This window comes from Petromyzon marinus, chromosome 11 (genome assembly GCF_048934315.1).
Source record: "Petromyzon marinus isolate PM22_M1 ecotype Great Lakes invasive population chromosome 11, UKy_Petmar_22M1.pri1.0, whole genome shotgun sequence".
NCBI classification, from domain to species: domain Eukaryota; kingdom Metazoa; phylum Chordata; class Hyperoartia; order Petromyzontiformes; family Petromyzontidae; genus Petromyzon; species Petromyzon marinus.
This window is the reverse complement of record NC_133677.1, coordinates 11,499,236-11,524,498: the sequence shown is the minus strand read 5'-3', so window position 1 is coordinate 11,524,498 and position 25,263 is coordinate 11,499,236. Positions and strand designations below refer to the sequence as shown.

The following is a 25,263-nucleotide window of genomic DNA, read 5'->3' as shown; positions in this document are numbered from 1 at the left end:
TATCTACGTGACTTTACCGAAAGACCCAAAAATATAATAATGTTGTTATACGACTCTTCAACGAAAAATCTTTAATCCATTGGCAATTATCGATAACAAGATGAACTTGTCACGCACAATTGTTTTTTTCGGTCAGACTGGGTCAGTAAAATGTACCTTACGTCCTGTATGTTGAGCTTCTTTCGCACCGTACGTAGGCCAACCGCGCTAAATCGGACAACAAACTACTACACAGTAAATTTTTATTTAAAGCTTTCGTGACTGCAGTAATTCATATGCTTAGCTCTTTCGGTAAAGTCACGTTGAAGGGAAACAATAAAATATATATAAAACAATAAAAATTCTCACGACGTTTCGACCATAACACAAAGTCATCATTAGGTGTGAAAAACCAACGGCAAGAAACATTTGAAAGAAGTGGCGGTTTGCATTTATTTATTTTTAAACGGTTTATTTATTTATAAAAAAACGTTAGCACCATGGGCAGCGATTTGGCAGTTTGTTTAGATGGACGAGTCCATCTATGTTCTGAAAAGAGGAGGGGGGAGACGAAAAATTAATGTATGCTGTCTGAAAGCCACCGTAAGCGTGAACAATCAATTAAGACCTGAAACGGTTGATCAAATCCTTCCAATAATTGCTAAGCCAGAATCCATCTTCTCGGTTGAAATTGTCTCTGTGCTTGTATATGTGCATAGCCTCATGAACGAATCTCTCATGGTAGCCAGATGGCTTACAAAGAACCTCTGTCTTGGAGAAGTCAATGTCATGTGAGCCTACTGAATTATAACAATGATCTGCCACGGCCGAGGTGTTGGTCCTACCGTGTTTAAGGTCTGCTTTGTGTTCACGAATGCGGTCCGAGACATGGCGTTTGGTTTCTCCAATTGGAGAAACCAAACGCCATGTCTTTAACACCGTTTGTATTATGGTCGAAACGTCGTGAGAATTTTTATTGTTTTATATATATTGTATTATTTTATTGTTTCCCTTCAACGTGACTTTACCGAAAGAGCTAAGAATATGTACTGCACAGTAGTTTGAAGAAACGAGTTTTCAATCTGGATGATTTAGCAGTGCATAGCTCCCCCGTGGCTTCCTGATATCGGAAGGAAAGAACGTTCCAGACGGCCGCAGAAGCGCATCTGCCGTCTTTGTTCGACGGCGAGCAGCCAAAACATAAATATGCTGCGAGCGATGACCGCCGGGAGCTCGCGTGACCGACGGTTCACGCTCCGTGACGAGGCAAGGCGAGGTGATGATGTCGTGTGCTTCATCAGTGGCAAGGAGCAACTCCACAGATCAGTTCATTGGCACCATCAACGCGTTTAACTCATCGACCAAAACCCGGCTTATGAATAAACCAATGACTTGTCGAAGATAATATTTACTTTTCGATAAATGGTTCAGGTAAATATCTAAGATAGCCGCACGATTATACAAGACAAAGACTCCCCCGTATAGCTTCTAACAAACTGTTGGGGCCAGTGCTGTTAGCGAGTTGCACCTATGAAGGCGGGCACGGCCAACACCACGCCCGGCCGCCTTTGTCTCCCCAGTGGCGATGTTCACGACACACCGCACCAGGTACTCACTTGAGGCCGAGCCGACGGAGGGGAGGCCCAGAACCGGCTCAGATAATCGTCACCGGTGGTGTTGGCCGTGATCGGGAGACGAACTCTGGTGGCCAGCTTCGTGGCGCAGCGTGCTAACCGCTACACTACCGCTCCCCACACACACACAATGTCCAACACAGCAGCCTTTAATGTAGCAACTTTCTGTTGAACTGTTTATTCGTGCGACGCTCGTTGCTCACGCTTGAAAAATGCGTCATGAACTTCATTCCCAGCGCAGTTATTTTATTGGTAACAAAAGCGAAGCATTGGGGATTTGTGGTAAATGTCAAGAGGCATGCGTTACATTAACTGTCGACTTGCAGTTCCACTTGAAAGTGAGGGAAACAATATTACATCGCAAGTACTGTAACACGCAGTTATACCAAACTTCACACTCACCGGCATTTTTAATCCAGCCAGGTTACTTGGTTGGAGTTAATTGTATTCACATTTGTGAGGTTTGTGAGTTCAAATCTCAGGAAGAGATCAATGCAGCCCATCATCTTGTTAGTCGATAAATTACGTACCACTTTTTTGCAAATGTAATAGTCAATGGGTGTCCTTTTGGACTACCCTTCCGCCATCTGGGAAATGTTACATTTCCACTACTGTCCTTAAGAACCGCCAAAGAATTAGCACTGGACCACACTGCTCCGTATCAGCACTGAAACGCGTTCAGAGTCGTTACTCTTACGTCATCTGACAAAATGTACCATTTTCTCAATCTACAAATAACCACAACAAAAACTGAGGTCTATTTTAAACCCAAGACACACTCAAAAGCTAAATGCTATGAACTATAAAACTCCCACTGCACATTAAAGGTACGAACAATGGGAAATGTACAGGCATCGCCTGCAACCCAGTAATTGTTCATTCAGTAGTTGGTGCGCTACAAGGAAGACAACTTTGAAATAAAATAAGCAATCAAGTATCACAAACAACAGTAGTTTTAGCATCACCATCAATGATAACATTACCAAAATGTTCACAAGCACGGCAGTTGAACGTAGATTACATCAACCGTTAGCACCCTGCAAATCTTTCCAGATCAAAAAAAGTCAGAAAAACACCAAACGGCTATCTCATTAGTAAAGCAATTGACATCTGCTGCAGATTTTAACTGGCTAGCACCAGAAATAAACGTAATTTTCTGTTTACATGCTACATTTCATGTTCTAATCGACAGTTATATCCCAAATGCTCTATTATGGTCTTATGAAGCAACGAACCATGTTTTTTCCAGAACTCCTGCAAGTCAACAGAGCATCATATCACATTCAGGAATTACATCGAACGGTGACACCAGATAATTACTTCTGGAATTAATTATCTAACCAAACGCGAAACGGCACTCCTGAATGATCTTTGAAGGGTGGTTTTCTTGACTGTCAGTCATCCGACACATTCAGAGCTTGAGTTGGCCAAATTAAGATATATATTTTTTTATATAACTATTGCTAACTTGGTCATTGGGCTTCATTGCATCGCATTTGCAGGCGAGATAATTAGCTGCCAGCCGCCTCAGCCCACGTACTTCCCTTGAGCTGTATGTAAACTGTTGTATCGTTTTGATTGAAAGCTTTCGTGACTGCAGGGATTCATATTCTTGGCTCTTTCGGTAACAGTGACTTTACCGAAAGAACCAAGAATGTTGTATCGTTTTTACTCTCATTATTTGTAACAAAAAAAAAATCACATTTTAAATTATTTTTCATTACATCTCGAGGTGTGAATTCCATTCGTTGCGAAGCTTTGATTCTACAGATCTGGCAACGCTGTTCTCCGACGAAGCCTACAACCTTAATCTAGCCCTTACTCCAGCACTAACCCCTCCACGACGAAACGATGAGGGACTCCCCAACTCTAATCATACGACGTTTAATCCCCAAGCACAAGACGTGTGCTCCTGTCCACCTTTTGGCTCCTTAACCACGCATCCCGCAGCTACTCTGCACGTCACTTTTGGAGTGTGCAGCGCCGCGGGGGGAGAGGCGGCCTTCCCATTCCCGCCACTGCGGCCTCCGCCACCGCCACACGCCGCTCACTGGGGCCGCCAGCCGTCCGGATCTTGCGTGGGGTTCCGGCCGTAGGCCATTGCAGTATTCGATGCTTGAGCGCCGCCAGCTTTCCGTCCAGGGACATCCGCCGCTCCCCGCAGATGGCGGGACGCTTCTCCGCGCTCTTGCCGAAGGGACGAGCGATTCCGCTGCTGCTCCGTCCTCTTCCCGGCTCGTTCGCATCGGCCGCGTCGCCCGGCGCCTCGAGCGTCGGCTCCGTCCCCGCACACTGCACGGTGGCGAGGCTGCCGCAGGCACCTGGCATATCGGCGGGCTGCTGGGCTCTATCGTTTGGCAGCGGGGAAATGTTTTTGCTCGGAGAGTTGATGTCTGTGAATAAAGATGAAGCGGAATTTAATTGGGGCCCATAATAAATACAAAATAAAGCAGTTTTAGTCATGCAGGAATGAGTCACCGAGGATTAAGACTTTTTTTCAGAATATAGTAAAACCTCTTCATTCGCGGATTTTTCTTTGGCAAAATTCGATTGTTCGAGATTTAATGCTTGATACAAGTTCTTTTTGAGAATATCGCATCATGGGGGAGGTGTAAACTGTGCAGTACAGCAGTGGATCGTGACCACAGTGTGCGCACCCAAGCCATTGTGTCGTCAGCTGTGCCGTGATTCACATGCCCGAAGCTTTTACTGTTCAAGTGCCGTTGCCTTTTGTGCAATTTTTTTCCTTATTTGTGGTGTTTTTATTTTATGTCGATCATGGGGTCTAAGCGTCGAGTGGAGGAAGAGAGAGCTCAAAAAGTAGTAATCACTTTCACTTCCTCTCCAACATCACCACCATCATCATCATCCAGGGTAAATACAACTTAAAAATTTTCAAGATAATTTATTGATATGTTTCACTTCATTGGCTCTATTTTGTTGTCTTATTTGCATTATTGTAAACTGTAATCAAGTATATGAATGTTATTTATATGTACAGTACAGGATTAATGTTGTGAAACATTTACATTTTCTCCGGTAAGTTCAACGGACACGGGAACCTTACCCCTTCTTATTTCCCCGCCATATAAATATCGCATCTACATTCGTGAATTCTACCTTCGTGCACATTTTCAAGAATCTAAGCCTCGCGGATGTCGAGGCCTTACCCAAATTTTGTTTGACATTGTGTTTTTACAAGTGTAAATAAATTGCAGTCAATGTAGAACCTATACAGCAAAAGCTCCATTATCCGGCACTTTACCATCCCGAATGTTCTATTCACCGGCATCTGTCATAGACGGCAATATGAATCGTCCTTCACGACAGCCGTGCACTCATCATTGACCTGTTGTTTACGGAAGCTTCAGGACGCTGCCGAGTGGTGGCGCTAGTGGCAGTCTGTACATACAATCCTGCACTACTGTATTCTGTACTCTAAACGGCCCACACTGCTTCTCGACAATCAACTTAGAATGCTCTACAACGGACTGCTGAGTACATCTTTAAGAGTTTATTATTTATTTTCATCATAGTTATAATGTAGGCTTAGGTTTTTTTTTGGAAAGGTTTTACGTACTTGGGAAATTTGGTGATCCATAAGTGTTACTCTCAGATAACCGGCATATTTGATTAGCCGACACCCTCCATTCCTCATGAATGCCAGACAGAGCTTTTGCTGTATACAAATTGTAATATTTTGTATTCTTTTGGTCTTTCGGTAAAGCCACGTAGACAGAAAAAAATATATATCACGACGTTTCGATCGCAACACAAGCAATCGTCATCAGGTGAAAAAATATAGCGGGAGAGCTGCTGAGGCAGAATGTTATAAAGGTTTGAGATGGGTGTAGCCCAAGGGTCATAAGCGAAGTGGGCGGGGCTAGACATGAAATTTGCATGTCAATGTAAGATCGGAGAGCTGGGCTACCTCCACGACGACGAAGCTGTGGAGGTGGCCATTGTATTGTGGGAGATTAGCATGTCAATGTAAGAAAACCACCGCAACAGTGGCTGTGTTAGTGAGACATTTAGCCTGTTAATGTAAAGACATTTAACCTGGTAATGTAACTCAGAGAGTCGGAAATAACTGCTAACATCGGCAGGTAGGATAGAAACATCACAGCCAGTTATGACTTAAACTGGTTAATAACGTCCTTCCAATGATTGCTCATTTTGTACCCAGCTTTTCGGTTGAAATTGTGTCTGTGTCTATCTATCTGGATGGCTTCATGAACAAATCTTTGCTGATAGCCAATGGGTTTGCAGAGTACCTTCGTCTTGGAAAGATCAATTTCACGTGTGCCCACATTATTATTATTTTTATTATATCTACGTGGCTTTACCGAAAGACCCAAAGAATATGAATTCCTGCAGTCATGAAAGCTTTAAGTCAAGATGAAATATTTTGGGTTTACTATGTGATACCTTTCTTTATTCCACATGTTAAATATTCACAGTACCCTTCAAATGAACTGGCCCGTACTAAGTTTTATCTCACGACTTTTTTAATATACATGTCTATTGTCAGTTTGTCGATAGATTGTATTGTTAGCCGACACACAACAGCACATAATGCCAGCAGGCAGGTCATAAACACAATTACCACCATCTACTGGCCACCTTGGGGTAGAGCAGTCGTGCGGCGGTTCGCACGACTGTGCTACGAACCAAGTACCTCGAGTTCAATTCCTGGGCACAGCTAACATTAGTGGCAAGCGATATCTAAATCGGTCCTGCACTCCACTGATCCACACCGACCAGCATGATGAAGCATGGTCAAACACACCCCTACAATCGACACAGCACGGGGAAGCCTTCATCCAGCAGTGGCTGATAAAAAGGGCTGTTAATGCTTCATACACATTTGCATAATCACCAACCCTACCTCGAAAATTAGGCTTTAAAAGGTATTATCATCATTATCAACAGATATCTAAAGATGCAGTCTGCAGAATTATTATTAGGGTCTTTTGGTGAAGTCACGTAGATAGGTTTAAAATCAACAAAAAATAATCAACAAAAACCCACGACGTTTTGATCGCAACACAAGCAACCGTCTTCAGGTGGAAAAAAGGGGGGGAAACTCATAAAGGCAAGATGTTTTTTAAAGGTTTATTAAGATGGGCGTAGCCCAAGTGTCAGAACGAAGTGGGTGGGGCACAAGGCCCTGCGGCCAGCACAAGTGGAGATGGTTATGTTAATGTGGAAAATTAACAACTTTTCGTACTTGTAGCCAGTCCAACTTCATGCAGAGATGGTTATGTTAATGTGAAATTGGAGAATCAAGAGAAGGGGTAGGTGCATGAGCCCTGGAGAAATTAACGAATTTTGGTGCGCCCAATGCCGGGGCAACACATCTTTAGTAAAATAAAAATAACATCGGAAGGTGACAAGATGGAATCATCACAGCCAGTTATGACTTAAACTGGTTGATGACGTCCTTCCAATGATTGCTGAGGTTTGTACCCATCCTCTCGGTTGAAATTGTGTCTGTGTCTTATTATATGGATGGCTTCATGAACGAATCTTTGTTGATAGCCGGTGGGCTTGCAAAGTACCTTCATCTTAGAGAAATACATTTTGTGTGAGCCAACCGCATTAAAACAATGATCAGCCACGGCTGAAGTGTTGGTCCTACCGTGTTTCAGATCTGCCTTATGCTCACGAACACGGTCCAAGACATATCGCTTAGTTTCCCCAATGTAACTACTGCCACAAACACAGCTTAGTTTGTAGACGCCAGGTTATTGCATGTCAGGGATCTTATCCTTCAGAGATGGGATCTGATCACGAATTTTATGCACTGTGTTAAATCGAACCTGGATCTTGTGTTTGCTCATGATCTTGGAAATATTTTTGGTGACCCCTGCTATGTATGATAAGGTAATGGTTTCGATTGGGTCCTCAGATGGTTCTTTCCCAACGGTTTGGGTGATAGCTTTACTCCGTTCTGACACTTGGGCTATGCCCATCTTAAACCTTTAAAAACATCTTGCCTTTATCAGTTTGCCCCCCTTTTTTCCACCTGAAGACGGTTGCTTGTGTTGCGATCGAAACGTCGTGGGTTTTTGTTGATTATTTTTATACATTTTGAACCTATTTACGTGACTTTACCGAAAGACCCAAATAATATGAATTCCTGCAGTCACGAAAGCTTTAAGTCAAGATTTGACTTATTATTGTTGCAAGCCTTTATGCAGAAGAAAGCAAATTGAGGTTCATGATTTTTCCATAAAACAACAACAGATCTTGTGAGCCCAATTTGGAATGTACTGTTGCTTTTACAATGTTCATAGGTGCCAGTTTGCCTTAGTAGCACTTCAATGTAAATTTTGAACTGCGCCGCCATAATCTTTGTCTTTACTCTTTGGTTCTATTCGGTAAAGTCACGTAGGTAAAAAATAAAACGACAAAAATCACGACGTTTCGGCCACAACACAAGTGGCCTTCATCAGGTGAAGGGACCGTGCTGTCATGACTTTACCGAATAGAACCAAAGAGTATGGATCCTTGCAGTCATGAAAGCTTCAAATCTAGAATCTTTGTCTTTTCACTTCAATCTTCAACACGGGTTTCATGAAAATATATTACCTCTAAACCAAAACCAAATTACTACCTATGTAATACCATATATAGAAGTAGGCCCTCTCATTCAGAACTCAAGATTTTCTACTGGTTTGTAAAAGTAAAACTGTAAAATTGACACATAGCATGTATAAAAGTGTTAAAAAGTTATGTCCTACTGGTACAGTCTTCAAAAATTCCCAGTCAGATAAATTATTTGTGTAATTTAATCTTTTAGGCACACATCCAACTTACCCATGTCATAATAAAGAGATGATCCTGGCTTTGACTGCAGATTAGCTGCCCTGGGCAACAGCTCTTCAATTGCCATGACCTTGTTACAGCACTGCTTCCAATTGTCTGGAATAGCACAAGCCAAGGAGAATTACAACAACCACCATTCGCCACCAACTGGTAGTGACGTCACCACGGCGCTTGTACCAGGAAATGTACACTTTAAGGCCATGTGAAGCATCGAAAGCTTGCTGGCAGGAGGTCACGAGACAGACCCAGGTGTCATGGGTTGACCAACGAGATGATTGGCAGAGGAGAATTGCATAACCGAGATGAGACGGCAGAATATGACGAGCATTTTGGGGTGGCATTTTAACAGCCAGGGCTCGCAAGTTCGATACATTGCAAAGGCAATGGGCATCGGTGTAAAGAGGCCTCCGTAAATCCAACAACTGCAACATTCTCATGAATGACACCAATTGGAATTTGAAAATGTATGTTATCAATGCAAATATGAGGTTTTGCAAACAACAGCACACTGCATGGGTACAACTTGGAGTTTTCACAGTGTATACTTTGTCTTGGAGCACTGTATACAAAGTGGCTATTTTATTTTACACAGGCAAACGAAGTACAATTTTTGGCAGGGTTTAACTTTTTTGATAGGAGCACAAATAAACAAAAAAACTGTACACACTCAGCCAAGACCACACGTCCTGCTATGTGTTCAATGAATCCACTGAAAATGTATGGCATCTTGTCAATGTGCAAAATTATTTTGTTTGTTACGTTCACAAAACCTCATTTAGCTATCAGAACATGGCTTCTCTTCTGTACAAGACATGCTCATTGAATTAAGGAAAGGGATCAGCATTCACAGCCAGGCCTTGCAGGCAAAACATTTTACCACATCAAATAAACATGAAGGAAATGCATATAATTGAAACTATAATGCTGACATCGAAAGATATTCATTACCAATAGCCATCAAGGCTGAGTTGGCAACCTCTGTTTCAAAACTTTACAAGCCTTGTGTCAATGTGTACATTACCCGTGCGATAAGTAAACTGACGGACGCCCAATGTAAGCATATTTGTGTCCACATTCATTTATTGGGTGGAAAGTAATTCTATGCCAAATTTGATGTAAAACAGCACAAAAAATTCACCAAAAACACGAGATGAAAGATTTTATCAAAATTAACCGACACCTAAAGTTGAGGCTTTATGAAATAAGATGTCACACATGGTTTAAAGATTCTATCATTCCCTCTGTAAATCACTAGGTTTTGTCGTTGCCTGGCCTGACATTATAGCTTCCAGTGGAAATGTGGAAATGTTCCAACGTGAAACAAAGGATTCATTCGATGTTCTTACCGAGATCCCAAACGTGTTGGCGGAGTGCCTCCAGCCAGGCCAGTAGGTCTGGGGAGCGATGTGCCAGCAGCGTGTGACTCTGCCACCGTGCCGACTCCATGTTTCGCACTTGAAGCCGATCCACGCCATCCTCACAACCCACCAAGCGCATCCTCGTATCCTGTGCGGCAAAGACGATGCGCGCCGATCTAATCGTGCGCCAACGCACACTACAGGATACGCCTCATTGTTCCAGATGTGGCAGCACACACAAACGACTTCGAGCAGGGGGTTACAGGTGAACGCAAAGGTACGTTTTAGTCCTGCAAATCTGAAGAGCAGTGTTTAAGAAAAAATGTTGTTGTCTTCCACCACCTCTCTCTGTGTGTCCGTGTGTCTCTCGGGTCACCTTGTTGACGGGCATGATGAACACTGGCTCCTGTCCCTTGGCCCTGCTTTGTGGCGTGGCGAAACACAACAGCTTGCCTTCTATGAGCACACAGAAGAGCTTGCAATCTTGCTTGTCTCCATCCTGTTGAGACCGCGATGGTGAAAAGAGCTGCACGAGCACAACTTTGGCACAGAAGCAAAGAAAAATCATGCAAGTTGCTTTACGTTGACGCACAATTCCAAAATCTAAAGAGTTTCCTTGAATTCGGGGACCCCCGTTTGTCATCTCAGCTTGTTAAGTTTGGTGCTAGCGGTAAACCAGTCACTCTCTTACGAGCTAATGTTTGGTGGTGCATCCCTGCCAAACTAGTGGCACAGATTAGGCAGCGATGGCAACATCAGGTGCGTGAGACTACCACCTGTAATGAGGTGTCCGCAGGAGGCAGGGCAGCAAGGGGATGTCGGATCGGCTATCTGCACCTAGTTTCAAGTGCTATTCACTGTGAAGCTTCTCCATCCTGGTCTCCTCCGGCACGCACAAATATTTGACGGAAATATAGAAAAAGTTAACAATTTGGATCCGCCGTTAACAAATATTTGTAATCTGTGACACTTTCCTTCGTAAACAAGTGTGTATTAATACTGGTATAGGATCTAGTCTATCACACTGTATGCCAGTGTTGTTCATTGCAAGGCCCGTGGGCCACTGGCGGCCCCTGGTGGCCTTTAGTGCGGCCCCTGACGTGCGGCCCCCGACAACACACAACACGTGACAACACCCCCCACCATCATCATCACTGTCAAACCCAATTGGTTTCAAATGTGTGGCGGCCCTCACACTGATGATGTCTTATTGGCGAAAGTGGCCCCCTCTGAAAATTAGTGAAGAACACTGTTGTACATCAAGTATAAAATGAGAAAAATATAAAAATCATGCATATCTAACACCTGTATGAAAGTACGATGATCTGAAAATCACAACTGAAGGTAACACCTCTTTGGTAAAAGGAACAATGAATCATGGGCATCGCAATGTTTAAAGTAGTATAAGGGGACCTTCAAGGTTAGCCTGCATATATTGTTGTGGCTTATTATAAAATAAACAAAATGACAGTACATTTGTCGAGCACTATTGGAAGATTCTGTGAACTTCGAATGTAAAGTGACTTCACAACCGAGCGGAGCAGTACTGGTGTTTCCAAAGATGGGGTCAAACAGTGTGTTGTGTGTGTTTGTGAGAATATAATGGTGATGATATTTCTGGTTAAAACTGTCAAAACCAGCCGAAAATATACGAAGCTGTTGAGTGGTACACACAATTGTTTCGATACCAGTCGTAGTCGGTGTATACGTTTACACAATATTCAATATGCTAAAAATGTCCCCCCCAATATATTTCTACAAACAATATTTAAAAAGTAATAATTTGTATGCTATGTAAGTAAAAACAACAATTTGCTAAACCTTGCCCACAATATCTGGACTTGTCTTCATATAACAACGCATATATTTCTGTTTATATGATTGTGGTTATGGTTGTACTTTATTAATCCCTAATCTCTGCCATTACATACAATGAAACAAGAAAAGGTAAAAAATTAAAAACAGAGCAATGTAATACAATACACTATTAGACATTATTGTAAAAAAAGTCCATCCCATGTGTATGTGATTTTTTTATATTTTAGGCAGGAAATGGCAGGAAATTTGTTTTCAAATTTTTTTTTTTTCTGGGGGGGGGGGCCCTAGACCCCCTGGAAGATTTGGTCCCCCCCAATGTTGACTCCATGGCTACGGCCTTGCGTTCACAAATGCACGTGAGTTGGTAATGAATGTATGGATGAGAAAACATGTTCTGAAATGGTGGGGTACGGGTGTCTATGCTTCTGGCAACAAGGTGTTACATCACCAATGGAGAAAATGCATGTGTGCAGCAGCGGAATAACTTTAAAATAATAGAGTACATTTTATTCACTTGCTATTACCGTAAATTAAGTTTCTGAGTACTAAGGGTGTAGGTTAACTTTAAAATACCCTCATATTTTCTTGACACTGTACCAAACATACATAGTGCACAACTGAATCATTTGGCGGGACCCCGGGGTCCCGCAAAAATCAGGTCAATAATTATTATTATTTTTCAGTCCGCCCACTCGTGACCCCGACAGCAACGCGCCGCCCGCCCAGACTCGCCGTGCCAACAAGCGCCAGCAGCAGGCGGCGATCAACACGATGGGCGCCACCCCACCGGCCAAACGCAAGCCCCGGGGGGCGTCCGCCGCAGTCGCGTGCGGCGACGACGCCCTCCGGTCGGCCGTCGATCCTCGGCTTCTTTGTCAAGGCGAGCCCGCCCCCCGGCGGTGAATTTAACGTGTTTATGTAATTTTTCAACTTTTTACGACACTTAGTGCCCCGAGTAGCTCTCGACGAGGCCAATCAATTGACCACTAGTTTTGTTGTTGTCGGTAAGGTAACAAGACTCGTGTCGCTACGAAGGTTTTTCCCACCCGGGGGCAGTGATGGGACCCCGGGGTCCCGCCAACTGCTTCAACTGACAAAAATGTAATGGTAAATATCAATGGGGGTTATTCCTAGTTCAAAAGACTTTGGACCAAATGTTAAATAAGGTAAAATTACACATTTACCTGCACGATAAGGAATCCGGTCATTCTGTCCTCAGTCATGCAAGCTGGCTGAGCGACTAAGCGACAGCAGACGTTTCCGTAGAGTGGCAGCCAATATGAATATCCCTCTGTATTGAACGTAAGAAAAACAAAGCCAAAAGTGTTGCAATGTCGAGCTATTCATAGGCTCAAAGAAGATGCAATACTATGAACCTTGAATCAGGAAATTAACACAGTTCCACATGACTAAACCCACTACCATCAGTCCAGCATAACGGCATCATATGACTTCTAATCTTGTATTTTTAAAGTTATTCTTAACAGGAGTGTGTACACTTGTATTTCATAAAAAGGACAATAAGCTGTAAGAGGCAGGTAAGTTTGTTCAAAACTAACTATACGTGTCGTCCCACCTTTTTTAATTCATGAAGCATCAATTCAAGGTCACATTAATTATCCTGAAGTATACATGATTAATAAGAAGAGTGCATCAAATACTTGCCTCCCCACACCTCCGATTAGCATGGTTGGCTATGTACGCTGCGAAAGAAGTTCAACATACATACATTCATTCCCTGAATAACAAATACCTAATGTACATACAGATAGTCCCCTACTTACGATAGAGATGCGTTACGACGACCCCATCGTAAGTCAAAAATATCGTAAGTCGAAGATGTCCTAGCCTACCCAGGAGTCTTAAAGAATGATGATAATTTAGCAAAACAGAGCAATTTACAGTACCGTATAGTATCAACTATATACTGTATGTATTTATTAATTACAATACTGTATTGCACAGTAAAATGTAAAGTAAAAAATTAAGGTACTTCTTAGCCTACCTATATGAACTGCAATTTAACAGAAAGTTTTTTTCAGGAAACAATCCTATCTGCTATAAAAAAACTTTTAACATGCATTGAACATATCGTATCGTGGTAACCCTAAAATGAAATCGCTAAAGCTACGTATCATACATGCATTCGCTCGTTAACTCGGTTTGAAATTAAAGCATGCACCGTTAAAGACAGTCAGACAGGTGGTACGTGTGGTGCCAACGACACCACACGCTTGTGGCTACCGGCTATCTTAGGTGATCACTGTCACCACATGCCCTGATACCTACAAGGGGATCCGTCTTTCTGTGATTTTTAGTTGTGTCTTTAGTAAGCATGAAATGATTCACCAGTTATTAAACGATGAATATCCACAATTAGGAGTCACTTTTAAATTTAAAGAATGCTTTGTCAAATTTTAACCAACTTGTTTGTATTATTTCTGACGTTTTCTGTTCCTAGTTTTGCTCAATTCGTGTACCATGAGCATAACAACAGATATGAATCAACACATCTATGCACTGTTACGTGGCCACTGTGTAGTTCATAGGCAATGATGTTGGGACAATATGCGGAAAGAGCCTAGGCAGCAAGTAGCTTGCTGACCTACCTACACAGACTGTGAATGTTCCCCCCCTTACATTGATGAGCTTTCTCTGGGTACTCACATCCACATGTTAATAGTCAAACATAGTGAGCAAGATCCTTCTGAAAAAAAAAAGATCTTGAGACTCACCAAGGCTTTTCGGGATACAAGCTATGATTAATACTGGATTGAAAGCCGATGGAACTCGACATCTGCCAGTGTGTCCCAAAGTCAAGAGCACAGCCATTCAAACTATGCCAACCCGAAACCAACCTTTGCCCGTGATCGTGAGGTCGTGAGTCCGGAAGCCATCATAAACATGCTCCAGCGTCAATGCCACACGAGCCAGCAAGTGGAACTTAGGCGCTCTATGTATATATATACAAAATGTACCACAGGCAATTGTTACATATGGTTCACAAACAATGCATATACATATTTAAGGCAAGTTTGTTCATATATTACAAAGGTTAAAACGCACAACAATAATACCCTGACTTCTTCAATGCTATACCGAACCCACATATGCAATGCTAGGCTTAACAAGTACTCTATAAAAGCCCTTATCTTAGCAGTATATTGAAGTTAAGAGCAGTAAAATGTGGTAGTTCGTCTTCAGCGACTTTTAAAAGTGACTTTCAAGGTTATGCTACTGTAGAAACATCCCTAAGGCACGTTCATTGTTACATTTCAGCATATTTACAGATTAGCCAGCTTTGGTACACATTCCGATTGGTAAATATTAATATACGAAGCACATCGAGTACTGGAAATGTTTTAGAAGTGCATTTAATCACACCAGACTCAAATGAACAAACACATCACCAAATCAATCATCATGTGGTCGGTGACAACACACAGCCATTGGGTACTCCTTAACATTTAGAGAAGGAAACCCACCTGGCAAACTAGGTTCAAGCGAACTGTGCTGAAAAACATGTACATCAGCGTTCGTCATTTTAAGGCCTGCGGGCCACTGGTGGCCCCTGGTGGCCTTTAGTGCGGCCCCTGACGTGCGGCCACCCCCGACAATACACAAATGTGAAAACACCCCCCCCATCACCGTGCTGTCAAGCCTCAATGGTTTCAAATGTGTGGCGGCCCGCACACTGATGATGTCTTATCAGCGAAAGTGGAGAACACTGGTGTACGTGTTAAAACTGAAACTATTTTTTTATTTTACCCGGTAAGGCCTACTGAGCCATATAGCTCTTTTTCAGAAGCGACCTGGCCACAAATGATCGCTGAACGAAGTGGCTTATCATGTAGAAATGTATAGCAGGGCCAGGAACGAACCCACAACCTCCCATATACCAGGAGAGGTATTTAACATCTCGCCACCGTGTTAGCCTTGCTCTGTATTCCCGAGGCTGCTGTAGGGGTCGGTGGGGCCACCTGACTGGAGGTTGACGGGGAGCGGGCCTCGACAAGTCACTGAGGGAGCGCTGTCGAAGCACCCGCCGGCCCGTGGAACGCCCCACGGAGGAGCTGAGGCGGCTGGCGAGACGGCGTGGGGTGCTTGCAATGGAGAGGTCCTCCAGCAGGCAGCAGCTGTACACCTCCAGCTGCAGCTCAAAGCCTGGCTCCGTAGCAGGGCTGCCATCACCGCCACCACCACCACCACCACCACAAAGATATGAGTTTCTTATGAGTTCAACAAAATGTTACTTACATTTGAACGAATTTGTTTATGCAGCCATCGTGTTTAAGATATTCTCAGCTAGCCTTTAGATTTCTCATCTTGCAGTGTTCTATAAAATATGTCATCATGGTTTGCAAGAGTGACCGTACATAGGATTTGCAAAGCTTTATGTTGCGGGATACGGTGCTTTGCAATGGAATACTTCAACAATTTTTTTGAAGGCGAAATTGCATGTTACGTCAACATTATATATTAAAACTGTTGACACAGTACTCAACTCACAATCGGAAGGTTGCAAGTTCAAATCTAAGTCAGGCGTATATTTAATCCATAAAATGTAAACCGCTGCATGGTTGCTGTAGGAGCCACAATTATTGGAATTAAAAAAGAACCGATTTTTTAAAATCTTCACTTCCAAATCATGCACATAACAATACATTTAAATGCAAATATATTTCTCATCTTCATTGTATTCCTCAATTTAAAGAATACAATGGTATTTTCCTGCTTTACTCATAACATGACTGGGAGGGACACCTTTTTCCTATAGCTTACAAACTTTGGTGACCGACGTCCAGTTGACTTTGCTGCACAAACGTTAAAAAGAAAGCGCAATGCATCCATCTGCCTGGACACTTACAACACAGCCACGCTGTCGAACAAGATGTCAGTGACTGTGCGATCCACGGTGATCATCTTTGTGTCGAAAACTTCCGTGTCCATCTTCAGCAGGCAGAACACAGCAAATCTGTGGAATTCTGAAAGCAAGCGTACAGAGAAGTGAACAGATATTTACACCTATAAACAATGTATCTCCTCTTCTTTGGTTCTTTCGGTAAAGTCACGTAGAATGAGAATAAAATAATAAATTGATAAAATAAAATAACACAATAATATTCTCACGACGTTTCGGCCACAACACAAGCGGCCTTCACCAGCGCTGTCCTCCAGACAGTCTCGTCCCTTCACCTGATGAAGACCGCTTGTGTTGCGGCCAAAACGTCGTGAGAATATTATTGTGTTATTTTATTTGATCAATTTATTATTTTATTCTCATTCTACGTGACTTTACCGAAAGAACCAAAGAAAATGTATCTCCTCTCATGCATAATATCCTCAAAGCAACCATTCAGTTGTTAAACATTGCCTTAAAATACTTCATATTTCGTTCACTTAAAATACCAGCACTTGCATACAATTATATGATAGATAACAATTATTAATTGCTAATGGTTTAAAAATAATTACACTCTTTCGCACCGTACGTAGCAATCTGTGCTAATCAGAGGTGCACGGGAAGGACAACAAACTAAACACAAAAAGCATGTATTTACCAACCTCCTTTGTTCTGAAAATGATCCGTGTCCTTCCACATGAGTGGGATTCGAATGTCTGTGAAAGAGGGAGGCACTGTTAGCATGTTGCGTGAACAAAGTCCAACTTTATATGCATGTATTGAAGTGGCTGTTGTTTATACATCTGTCATTCCACACATTAAGCATCTTTAACTGCAAACTAAAGTCAGACAAATATTACTCAGCCCTTTTAGCACTGTACAACAAAACCGTGTTAAATCGAGGTTATACGAAATGGGTACATCAATTGTCTTCCACTAGATATTCTGTCCGCTGAGCCTCTCGGCTTAAGAACATCAGTTCTTAAAGGCTTCATTACTCCTTCATATATGCATTTTTTTATTCATGTTTTGTTTATTTGGTGACATGTTCCTGTTACTAGCTTGTGGGCTTTTATATTTCTTATTTGTCTACATTTGATTTGTTTTTAGCTATGTATGTATGTTCAACTTCTTTCGCACCATACATAGCTAACCATGCTAATCGGAGGGGCCAATCGGAGCTCTGTAGAGCACTTGCGACATAAAAGTATTTTCAATGTATGTTCAGTAAAGCATATTTCTTTGCAGTCCTTGCACAGAGTTGTTTAGGTTTAAACTGGTACCTGCTAAGAATGCTTAATGAAATGTTTAGTCTATTTACCATTCGAAATGAGAGTATATGTGCATTTTAACCTGAGAGACAGACTTTGGCCTTGCATGTTGACCGTTCCTTGTTATCATCATCTGCAGCACTATAGGGAACACAAACATCCATGCTCACCTTTGATACCAGCCATTAGACTGGCACATCATGTTCATACATTCCATCCATTATGTATTATTGGTAGTTACAACCCTACAACAATCAAATCCCTATAATTTAGTAATCAGGATTAATCAGAGGTGGCTTTCTAGAATCAAGCACAGGATCTCAGTGGTGTCAGGAGAAGCAAACGACGGATCATCTCCTGAGATGCCCTGCAGCACCACAATGCACTCCTCAAAATTTGACAATGCCAACACCAAAAGCGGTGTCCTATGCAGAATACTGGGGAAAAAAACCCCACATAGGTTGGACAGGAGACACGACAAAGAAGACCGATCTAACGCAGGCATTTAGCCAATTGGGCGCACTTCCTTTTGTTCCATTTGGCACCTAAGACTCAAACCCCGGGACATCCAGCAGCACCGACACCAGCACTCCCAAATAAGGCACCCTCCACATCCTGAAGCAACCTCAGTGGCGGTCCGAATTTCGCCCGTTACCTGAGGGACGCGCGTCGGACAAGCTCAGCACCCTGCGCCCTGCGCAGTTTCTCGACGAACGCCTGGATGCGCGCGTTGCACGCCAGCAGCGCCTGGGCGGCGTGCAGCGCCTGCTCGCGCTGCGTGCAAGCCGACAACAGGCGGCACACGCCCTCGCGCACGCGCTCCTCTCGGCTCAGCTGCTCCCGAAGTTTGTGCACGTGTTTCTGGAAGCACATGGGTTTGCGACACCAACCCCCCGATCACAGCCTACTATATCATTTGTGATGCACTCGCGAAGGTCGCAATGGAATAACGTCACGTGAATTTAAGAACATATATATACACGAGCCTCATTATTGTATTGCGGTATTTTTACATACATGACGGTTACACCATACACTTCGTGTAGTGTAAATTCATATAAAATTATATTTTATTAGATGATGCAATCATTTATTTTCCGACATTATTATTACGTTTTGGAAAATATTAGTGTAACTATCGTTTTAATTTGTGTGTGACCAGTGTCTTGATTGTGTTACATATGCTTAATGCGAGTTTAATTAATGTGTGATTACTGGGTGTGGAATATAGGACTGTGGTTACATGTACAGCATAATGTAAAGAGTTGTAAATAGGAAGGTGGTTAACACCACTGTCATTAAATGATGAATGTGTAGTTAGTTTAAATAATCCATGATGTGTGTTATTGAATGTGGTTGATGAAATTGGTTGATAAAGAGTGAATACATAGTGAATATACGACGTACTGTATTGCTAATATAGGCGTCAATGTGACTGTTGTTTAAATATGCGTGATTAATTTCAGCGTTGTTAATGTACATGTCAAAAATTATAGTACTGATTAACAAAGGCGAAATCAAAACAAGTGGTGTCATTAACATGAGTGAGACTATGAAGGACATTAATATGCGTGCAAGTGTAGTTTGCATGGGTGGATTTAATGTTTGGTCTACACGGGGAAATTAGTATGATTGATGAGACTGTGGTAAATAGACATAGTAATTAACTGGTCTAATTAGAGTGTAAAGAAGCATTCGTGTTACAGGCTGCAAAGGGCTGCAATGTTACTAAAACAATGATCAGCCATGGCTGAGGTATTGGTCCTACCGTGTTTCAGATCTGCCTTATGTTCACGAGCACGGTCCGAGACATGTCGCTTAGTTTCCCCAATGTAACTGCTGCCGCAGACACAGCTTAGTTTGTAGACGCCGGGGTATTGCATGTCAGGGATCACATCCTCCACAGATGGGATCAGATCACTAATTTTATGTACTGAGTACATAAACCCCCCCCCCCCGCTCGGGTCAATATAATGCCTCGTCCACAGCAGTCTGATTCTCTTACCTTGTTGTTGCGATCGAAACGTCGTGAACTATTATTTTTTCTACCTACGTGACTTTTCCGAAAGAACCAGAGAGTATCTTAACACCTGTTATTTTGCCAGAAAAAAGGGGAAAAACCTATTATCATATTTTGGTACTGGCAAAGGAGGTCCCATGATGTAGATGCTCACCCCGAGCTCTCATTACTCTGATAGTGACATTGTCTTTGGGCTGTACGCTTTTTGGCATCCTCTGGTCTAACACCGTTTGAGACGATGCTCAAAAGAAAGCTGTCTCTGGTGTGGTCCAATCAGTTTGAAGGACAATGCATATATTATCAGAGTATGTTTTTTGTTTGCATTCTGACCACAAGCATTGTGGTTAATGCAGACATGATTCCTTGTAAAAGGTTTCAGTTTGGTGTTTTAACATCTTAACACCTGTTTTGTTGCCAGAAAAAAGGGGAAAAACCTATTATCATGTATTGTTATTGTTGAGCCTAGCTGTTTACATGGCCGTCGAGTATCTGGCAGCACGTGACATGGCTGCAGCGCCCAACGCTAGATTGTCCATCCCCCTGTGCGCACGTATTCACGATGTGCATGCGCCGTTTGACCACCGCTAATGTGGACGTTAATGTTTTTTTTCCCCAGTTTGCCTAGCGCCGCTATATTCCTCGTAAGAACACGACTTAGAGGGCGTTAAAGGCGAAGTGGAAAACGACCCATTGATGGAAAACGATACCCAATGAGTACAGGACATGTGTAACACTCAAACTGAATTATAGAGCTTATGCTGGTGCGTTTAGTTTATGACCGCCAAATACTTCGTTAGTTGTGCAATATTCCTGAACGACCCTGTTCTCTGCAATATTGATGTTTTTGTCCTCTGTTCTTGTTGCCCCTGCTGCTGTGCCCACACACCAAAGATCTTCCCTTGTAAATTAGCCCAGCAACTGGCTAAACAGGATCACATGTTGCGTGTTACTTTGCCAATCCTAAATCGTTTTTTGCTTTGGACTGCGTGGACCGTGGGTGGAAAGAAGGCGACTCGACCAATGAGTGAAGTTATACAAGCAGTCATACCCTAATTATTATTTTTTAAGTAGAGATTTGAATTGTAAAATCAACGTGCGTCTAGAGTATTTTAGGCTGCTATAATTTTGCACATGATGATAAGCCACTTTGTTGAGCTATCATTTGTGGGCAAGTCGCTTCTGAAAAAAGAGCAATATATCGCTTAGTGGGCCTTACCTAGTAATATAAACATACTTGTACAGTTAATAGTACTAAATGATGCAGAAACATTGATTCTAAGTCAAAGCCATTCTGTTTAATACGCCAAGCAGTGGAGGTCACCGATTCGCTGACCGTGATTTGAAAAGTATTTCTCTCTCTCTCTCATATTTATCGAGCAAACTGCTAAATAAAGGCCTTTTGACTTTGGACTTCATCTTTGATTATTAACACGCGAGGATCGCGGCCATGGTGTAATGTAGTGGCTCTTTACCTGGAGTGCACGCATCCCCTGGGGGATGCGAGATGCCCTTTCTGGGGGTGTGAGACATGGCCAGATTTTTTAGAAAGTTAATAATTTAAACAAAAACTAAGCACGGGCACGTAAGTACAACTACTTTGTTCCATCAAACCCCTATGTATTTATGAACATTATACACGTGTTTCACGACTGAGAACCAAAGGAGTGCAAGGCTGCAGTAAAGGTTAAGAACAACTGGTGTAATGCGTAATAAGCACAATGATTGGACTTTCAACAGAGGTCGACGGCTCCGTTCGATCCCCCGGCGCGACAGCTGAAACAATGGGGCAATGTTCAGAAACCCCTCCGCCTGTCCAGCTTGTGGATCGGCACATCGCATGCGGTGGGGTAAAGCGTGGGTATTTCCCCCTGGAGTGGAGGCCCTTCCGCCAGCAGTGGCTTGGGCAAGCCATTGCAGGGCTGCACCTTTACCCAATGCATTGTCAATGCGTGACTCAAGCGCGTGCTATATACAGTGAGGGAAAAAAGTATTTGATCCCCTGCTGATTTTGTACGTTTGCCCACTGACAAAGAAATGACCAAGCTGCTTGGCAATGGTCTTGTAGCCCATTCCAGCCTTGTGTAGGTCTACAATCTTGTCCCTGACATCCTTGGATAGCTCTTTGGTCTTGGTCATGGTGGAGAGTTTGGAATCTGATTGATTGATTGCTTCTGTGGACAGGTGTCTTTTATATAGGTAACAAGCTGAGATTAGGAGCACTCCCTTTGAGAGTGTGCTCCTAATCTCAGCTCGTTACCTGTATAAAAGACACCTGGGAGCCAGAAATCTTTCTGATTGAGAGGGGGTCATATACTTCTTTCCCTCATTAAAATGCAAATCAATTTATAACATTTTTGACATGCGTTTTTCTGGATTTTGTTGTTGTTATTCTGTCTCTCACTGTTCAAATAAATCTACCATTAAAATTATAGACTGATCATTTCTTTGTCAGTGGGCAAACGTACAAAATCAGCAGGGGATCAAATACTTTTTTTCCCTCACTGTAAGCCCTACATGAGTCGGTCCTTAGAACTGCTTTTTTGTGTTTAGTTTGTTGTCCCTCCGCTCCGCACCTCCGATTAGCGGGCTTGGCTACGTACGGTGGGAAAGAAGTTCACTCATACATATAGACGCTTACCTCCCAACCACTTATCAGTTGCCTACCTTATTACAGACCAATGCAGACCTTATTGGTCACCCCGTGCCCTTATAAATCTCAACGTTCATTCCATCACAAGGGAGAAACACAAACAGATAAAAAAAACTATATATTTTAGTTTGCCCGTATTGAAACGGCTGCACGCCTTATGGACGTGAAAACTCAATTTCTCTGTACAAGATTACGGGGTAAACCGTATGGGTTGACAGCTGTGCAGATGAGTCCACATGTTAAGATTCGTTACTGTTGCTGTCGTCTACAACTTTCCATGCATTAGGAGTTACGAATCCGGCAACAGGCGAATAACAAAAACGCTAACAGCAATGGGGAACGTGGAGGAGAATAATGTTGGGATCATGATGGGATGATTTCGACGGGATGATTGATGAGATGATGATTATGACGGGATGATGATGGAGATGATCGGATGATGGAGATGATGATTCAGTTTCATTTATTTGGTATAGCCCTGTGAGCCATTCGGCTTCTTGAATCGGGTGCACCCGCAACAAACAAAAACATGAACAAGAAAACATCTTAAAGTGACTACGCGATAATGGGATGATGATGACGGGATAACGATGGGATGGGATGATGGAGATGAAGGGATGATGATGGAGATGACGGGATGATGATGATGACGAGTTGATGATGATGACGGGATGATGATGATGGAGATGACGGGATGATGACGATGGGAGGATGATGGAGATGACGGGATGATAATGATGGAGATAACGGGATGATGATGATGGGAGGATGATGGAGATGATGATGGGGGGGGGGTAGGTTGGGGGGGGGCGAGTGTGCACTACCCCGGCAGCTGCGAGGCCGCAAGACGACGTGGAGGAGTGGGTGGTGGAGGTGGTGGAGGAGGAGTGGCTGGTGGTGGTGGAGGCCCCGCGGCGTCGCTTCGTCTCCGCGGGAGGCCCCGCGCCTCCGGCGTCGTCGACCGAGCCGAGCTCTCGCTTCGCGGCCCAGCGAGCCGACATCGCCATGGCCGACTCTGGCGGCTCAGGGAGACGCGAGGGCCGATGGACAAACACACAAACAAGAATTGGACTAAAACAACAAGCGGACAACGCCACCAGCTCACAACATTCAAATAGCGCGGGGAACCGGGTCCGGGTCCGGCTCGCCCGCCAATGGAGACTTTTGAAAACCCGGATCCCGTGCGAGTCGTGGCGGGGGTGGTGGACACCCGCGGCGACGTTTCGGACAATGAGCCTTTCTTCACCTGGTCAATGAAGGAGCAACTTTTCAGAAGATATCCTCCTCCTCCTTCTCCTTCGTGTGCGCTATTTAAGCGGCGATATTGCCCGAAACGTCGGCTTCATACGTTTGAACGTTATACCCGGCGAAGCTGCTGCTGTTGTTGTTGATGCACGGGGGGGTGGAGCGCTCTCGGAGTTTAGATGGAGTGCCCTTGTCAATAATAACGCCTGGTGCAATCCAACAGCAGTTGTTTAACAAGTCTCGACTGCTGCCGAGACCCCAGAATGGACGTCTGTAAGTAAATAAAGAGCTTCTCAGCTCATCGGATTTCTCCAGGACAATTAAAAGATTCCGCACGTTGAAACCCCCTTCCAGAGGTTACCCGCTTCGACGAATGCTGCTTCGTAACAAGCCGATGGACTCAATATATATCGAGGTTCACGTGGAGTTGCGCTTTGAACTGGAATTCTCTCTGCAGTGGAATAGACGGGTCGGGTTTAATTAGCATTGAGGCGGTAATGAGGGCGATACCATCAGGCTCAATTAGGGGGGGGGGGTTGGGGTGGTGAGGGTCAATATAGTTCTGAAACAATAACGTAACGCGCACAATTGTTATACAGTATCGTGTCGATTCTTGATTATATTCGTGTAACTAAGTGGATCGAAACATTATTAAGTGTGTGTTGGTGAATAATTAAAAAATAAAATAGTGCCCCCCCCTGCACTCATTTGGAGCAGCCCTACAATACCCGGTGCCAGATCAGAGGTTATCCCTCCAAACCTAAATTAGTGCATAATGTTCTTGGTTCTTTCGGTAAAGTCACCACATAGAAGGGAAACAATAAAATAATAAAAATATAAAACAATACAATTCTCACGACGTTTCGACTGCAACACAAGCAATCATCATCAGGTGTGAAAACCACAGCAAGAAAATTTGAAAAAAGTGGCGGGTTATTTTTAACGTTAGCACCACGGAGAGCGATTTGACAGTTTGTTTTCAGATGGACGAGTCCATCTATGTTCGGAAAAGAGGAGGGGGAGACGAAAATAATGGATGTGGTCTGAAAGCCACCGTAAGCGTGAAAAATCAATTAAGACCCGAAATGGTTTATCAAATCCTTCCAATGATTGCTAAGCCAGAATCCATCTTCTCGGTTGAAATTGTCTCTGTGTTTGTATATGTGGATAGCCTCATGAACGAATCTCTCATGGTAGCCAGATGGCTTGCAAAGAACCTCCGTCTTGGAGAAGTTAATGTCATGTGAACCTACTGAATTATAACAGTGATCTGCCACGGCCGAGGTGTTGGTCCTACCGTGTTTAAGGTCTGCTTTGTGTTCACGAATGCGGTCCGAGAAATGTCGTTTGGTTTCTCCAATGTAACTACTACCACAGAGGCAACTTAGTTTGTAGACACCAGGGTACTGTATGTTCGGAATCACATCTTTTACAGACGGAACCAGATTACGGATTTTATGTAATGTGTTGAATCGGACCTGGATCTTGTGTTTATTCAAGATTTTGGAGATCTTTTTTGTGATCCCCGCAATATAGGGTAAAGTGATGGTTTTG

The 25,263-nt window shown here is 43.3% G+C and overlaps 1 protein-coding gene across 3 annotated transcripts; it reads right to left on the bottom strand.

The window, feature by feature from the left end:
- Positions 1–1,842: 1,842 nt before the first annotated feature.
- Positions 1,843–24,221, bottom strand: RTKN2 (rhotekin 2). Of its 3 annotated transcripts, none has more exons than XM_032952029.2 (13): positions 23,711–24,221; positions 23,289–23,486; positions 18,450–18,655; positions 17,877–17,935; positions 17,186–17,239; positions 16,488–16,605; positions 15,601–15,801; positions 14,479–14,573; positions 12,805–12,911; positions 10,179–10,301; positions 9,791–9,950; positions 8,436–8,540; positions 1,843–4,006 (listed from the first exon to the last, which is right to left on the bottom strand). In XM_032952029.2, exons 2-13 carry the CDS (start codon positions 23,469–23,471, stop codon positions 3,576–3,578), a joined length of 1,842 nt encoding a protein of 613 aa, XP_032807920.2. In that variant the 5' UTR covers positions 23,472–23,486; positions 23,711–24,221; the 3' UTR covers positions 1,843–3,575. The 3 variants fall into 3 exon arrangements, with proteins under 3 accessions (XP_032807920.2, XP_032807922.2, XP_032807919.2); XM_032952031.2 differs by having other exon boundaries at positions 23,289–23,479; XM_032952028.2 differs by lacking the exon at positions 23,711–24,221 and having other exon boundaries at positions 23,289–23,663.
- Between the last annotated feature and the right edge of the window lie 1,042 nt (positions 24,222–25,263).

Excerpts from the sequence above, each read along its gene's own strand:
- RTKN2 (XM_032952029.2), bottom strand. The coding sequence starts at position 23,471 with ATGGCGATGTCGGCTCGCTGGGCCGCGAAGCGAGAGCTCGGCTCGGTC. Across the intron at positions 17,936-18,449 it reads GTCCGACGCGCGTCCCTCAG|TGCTGCAGATGATGATAACA; the intron begins GTAACGGGCGAA and ends TGTTCCCTATAG. Across the intron at positions 17,240-17,876 it reads GGCCAAAGTCTGTCTCTCAG|ACATTCGAATCCCACTCATG; the intron begins GTTAAAATGCAC and ends CCTCTTTCACAG.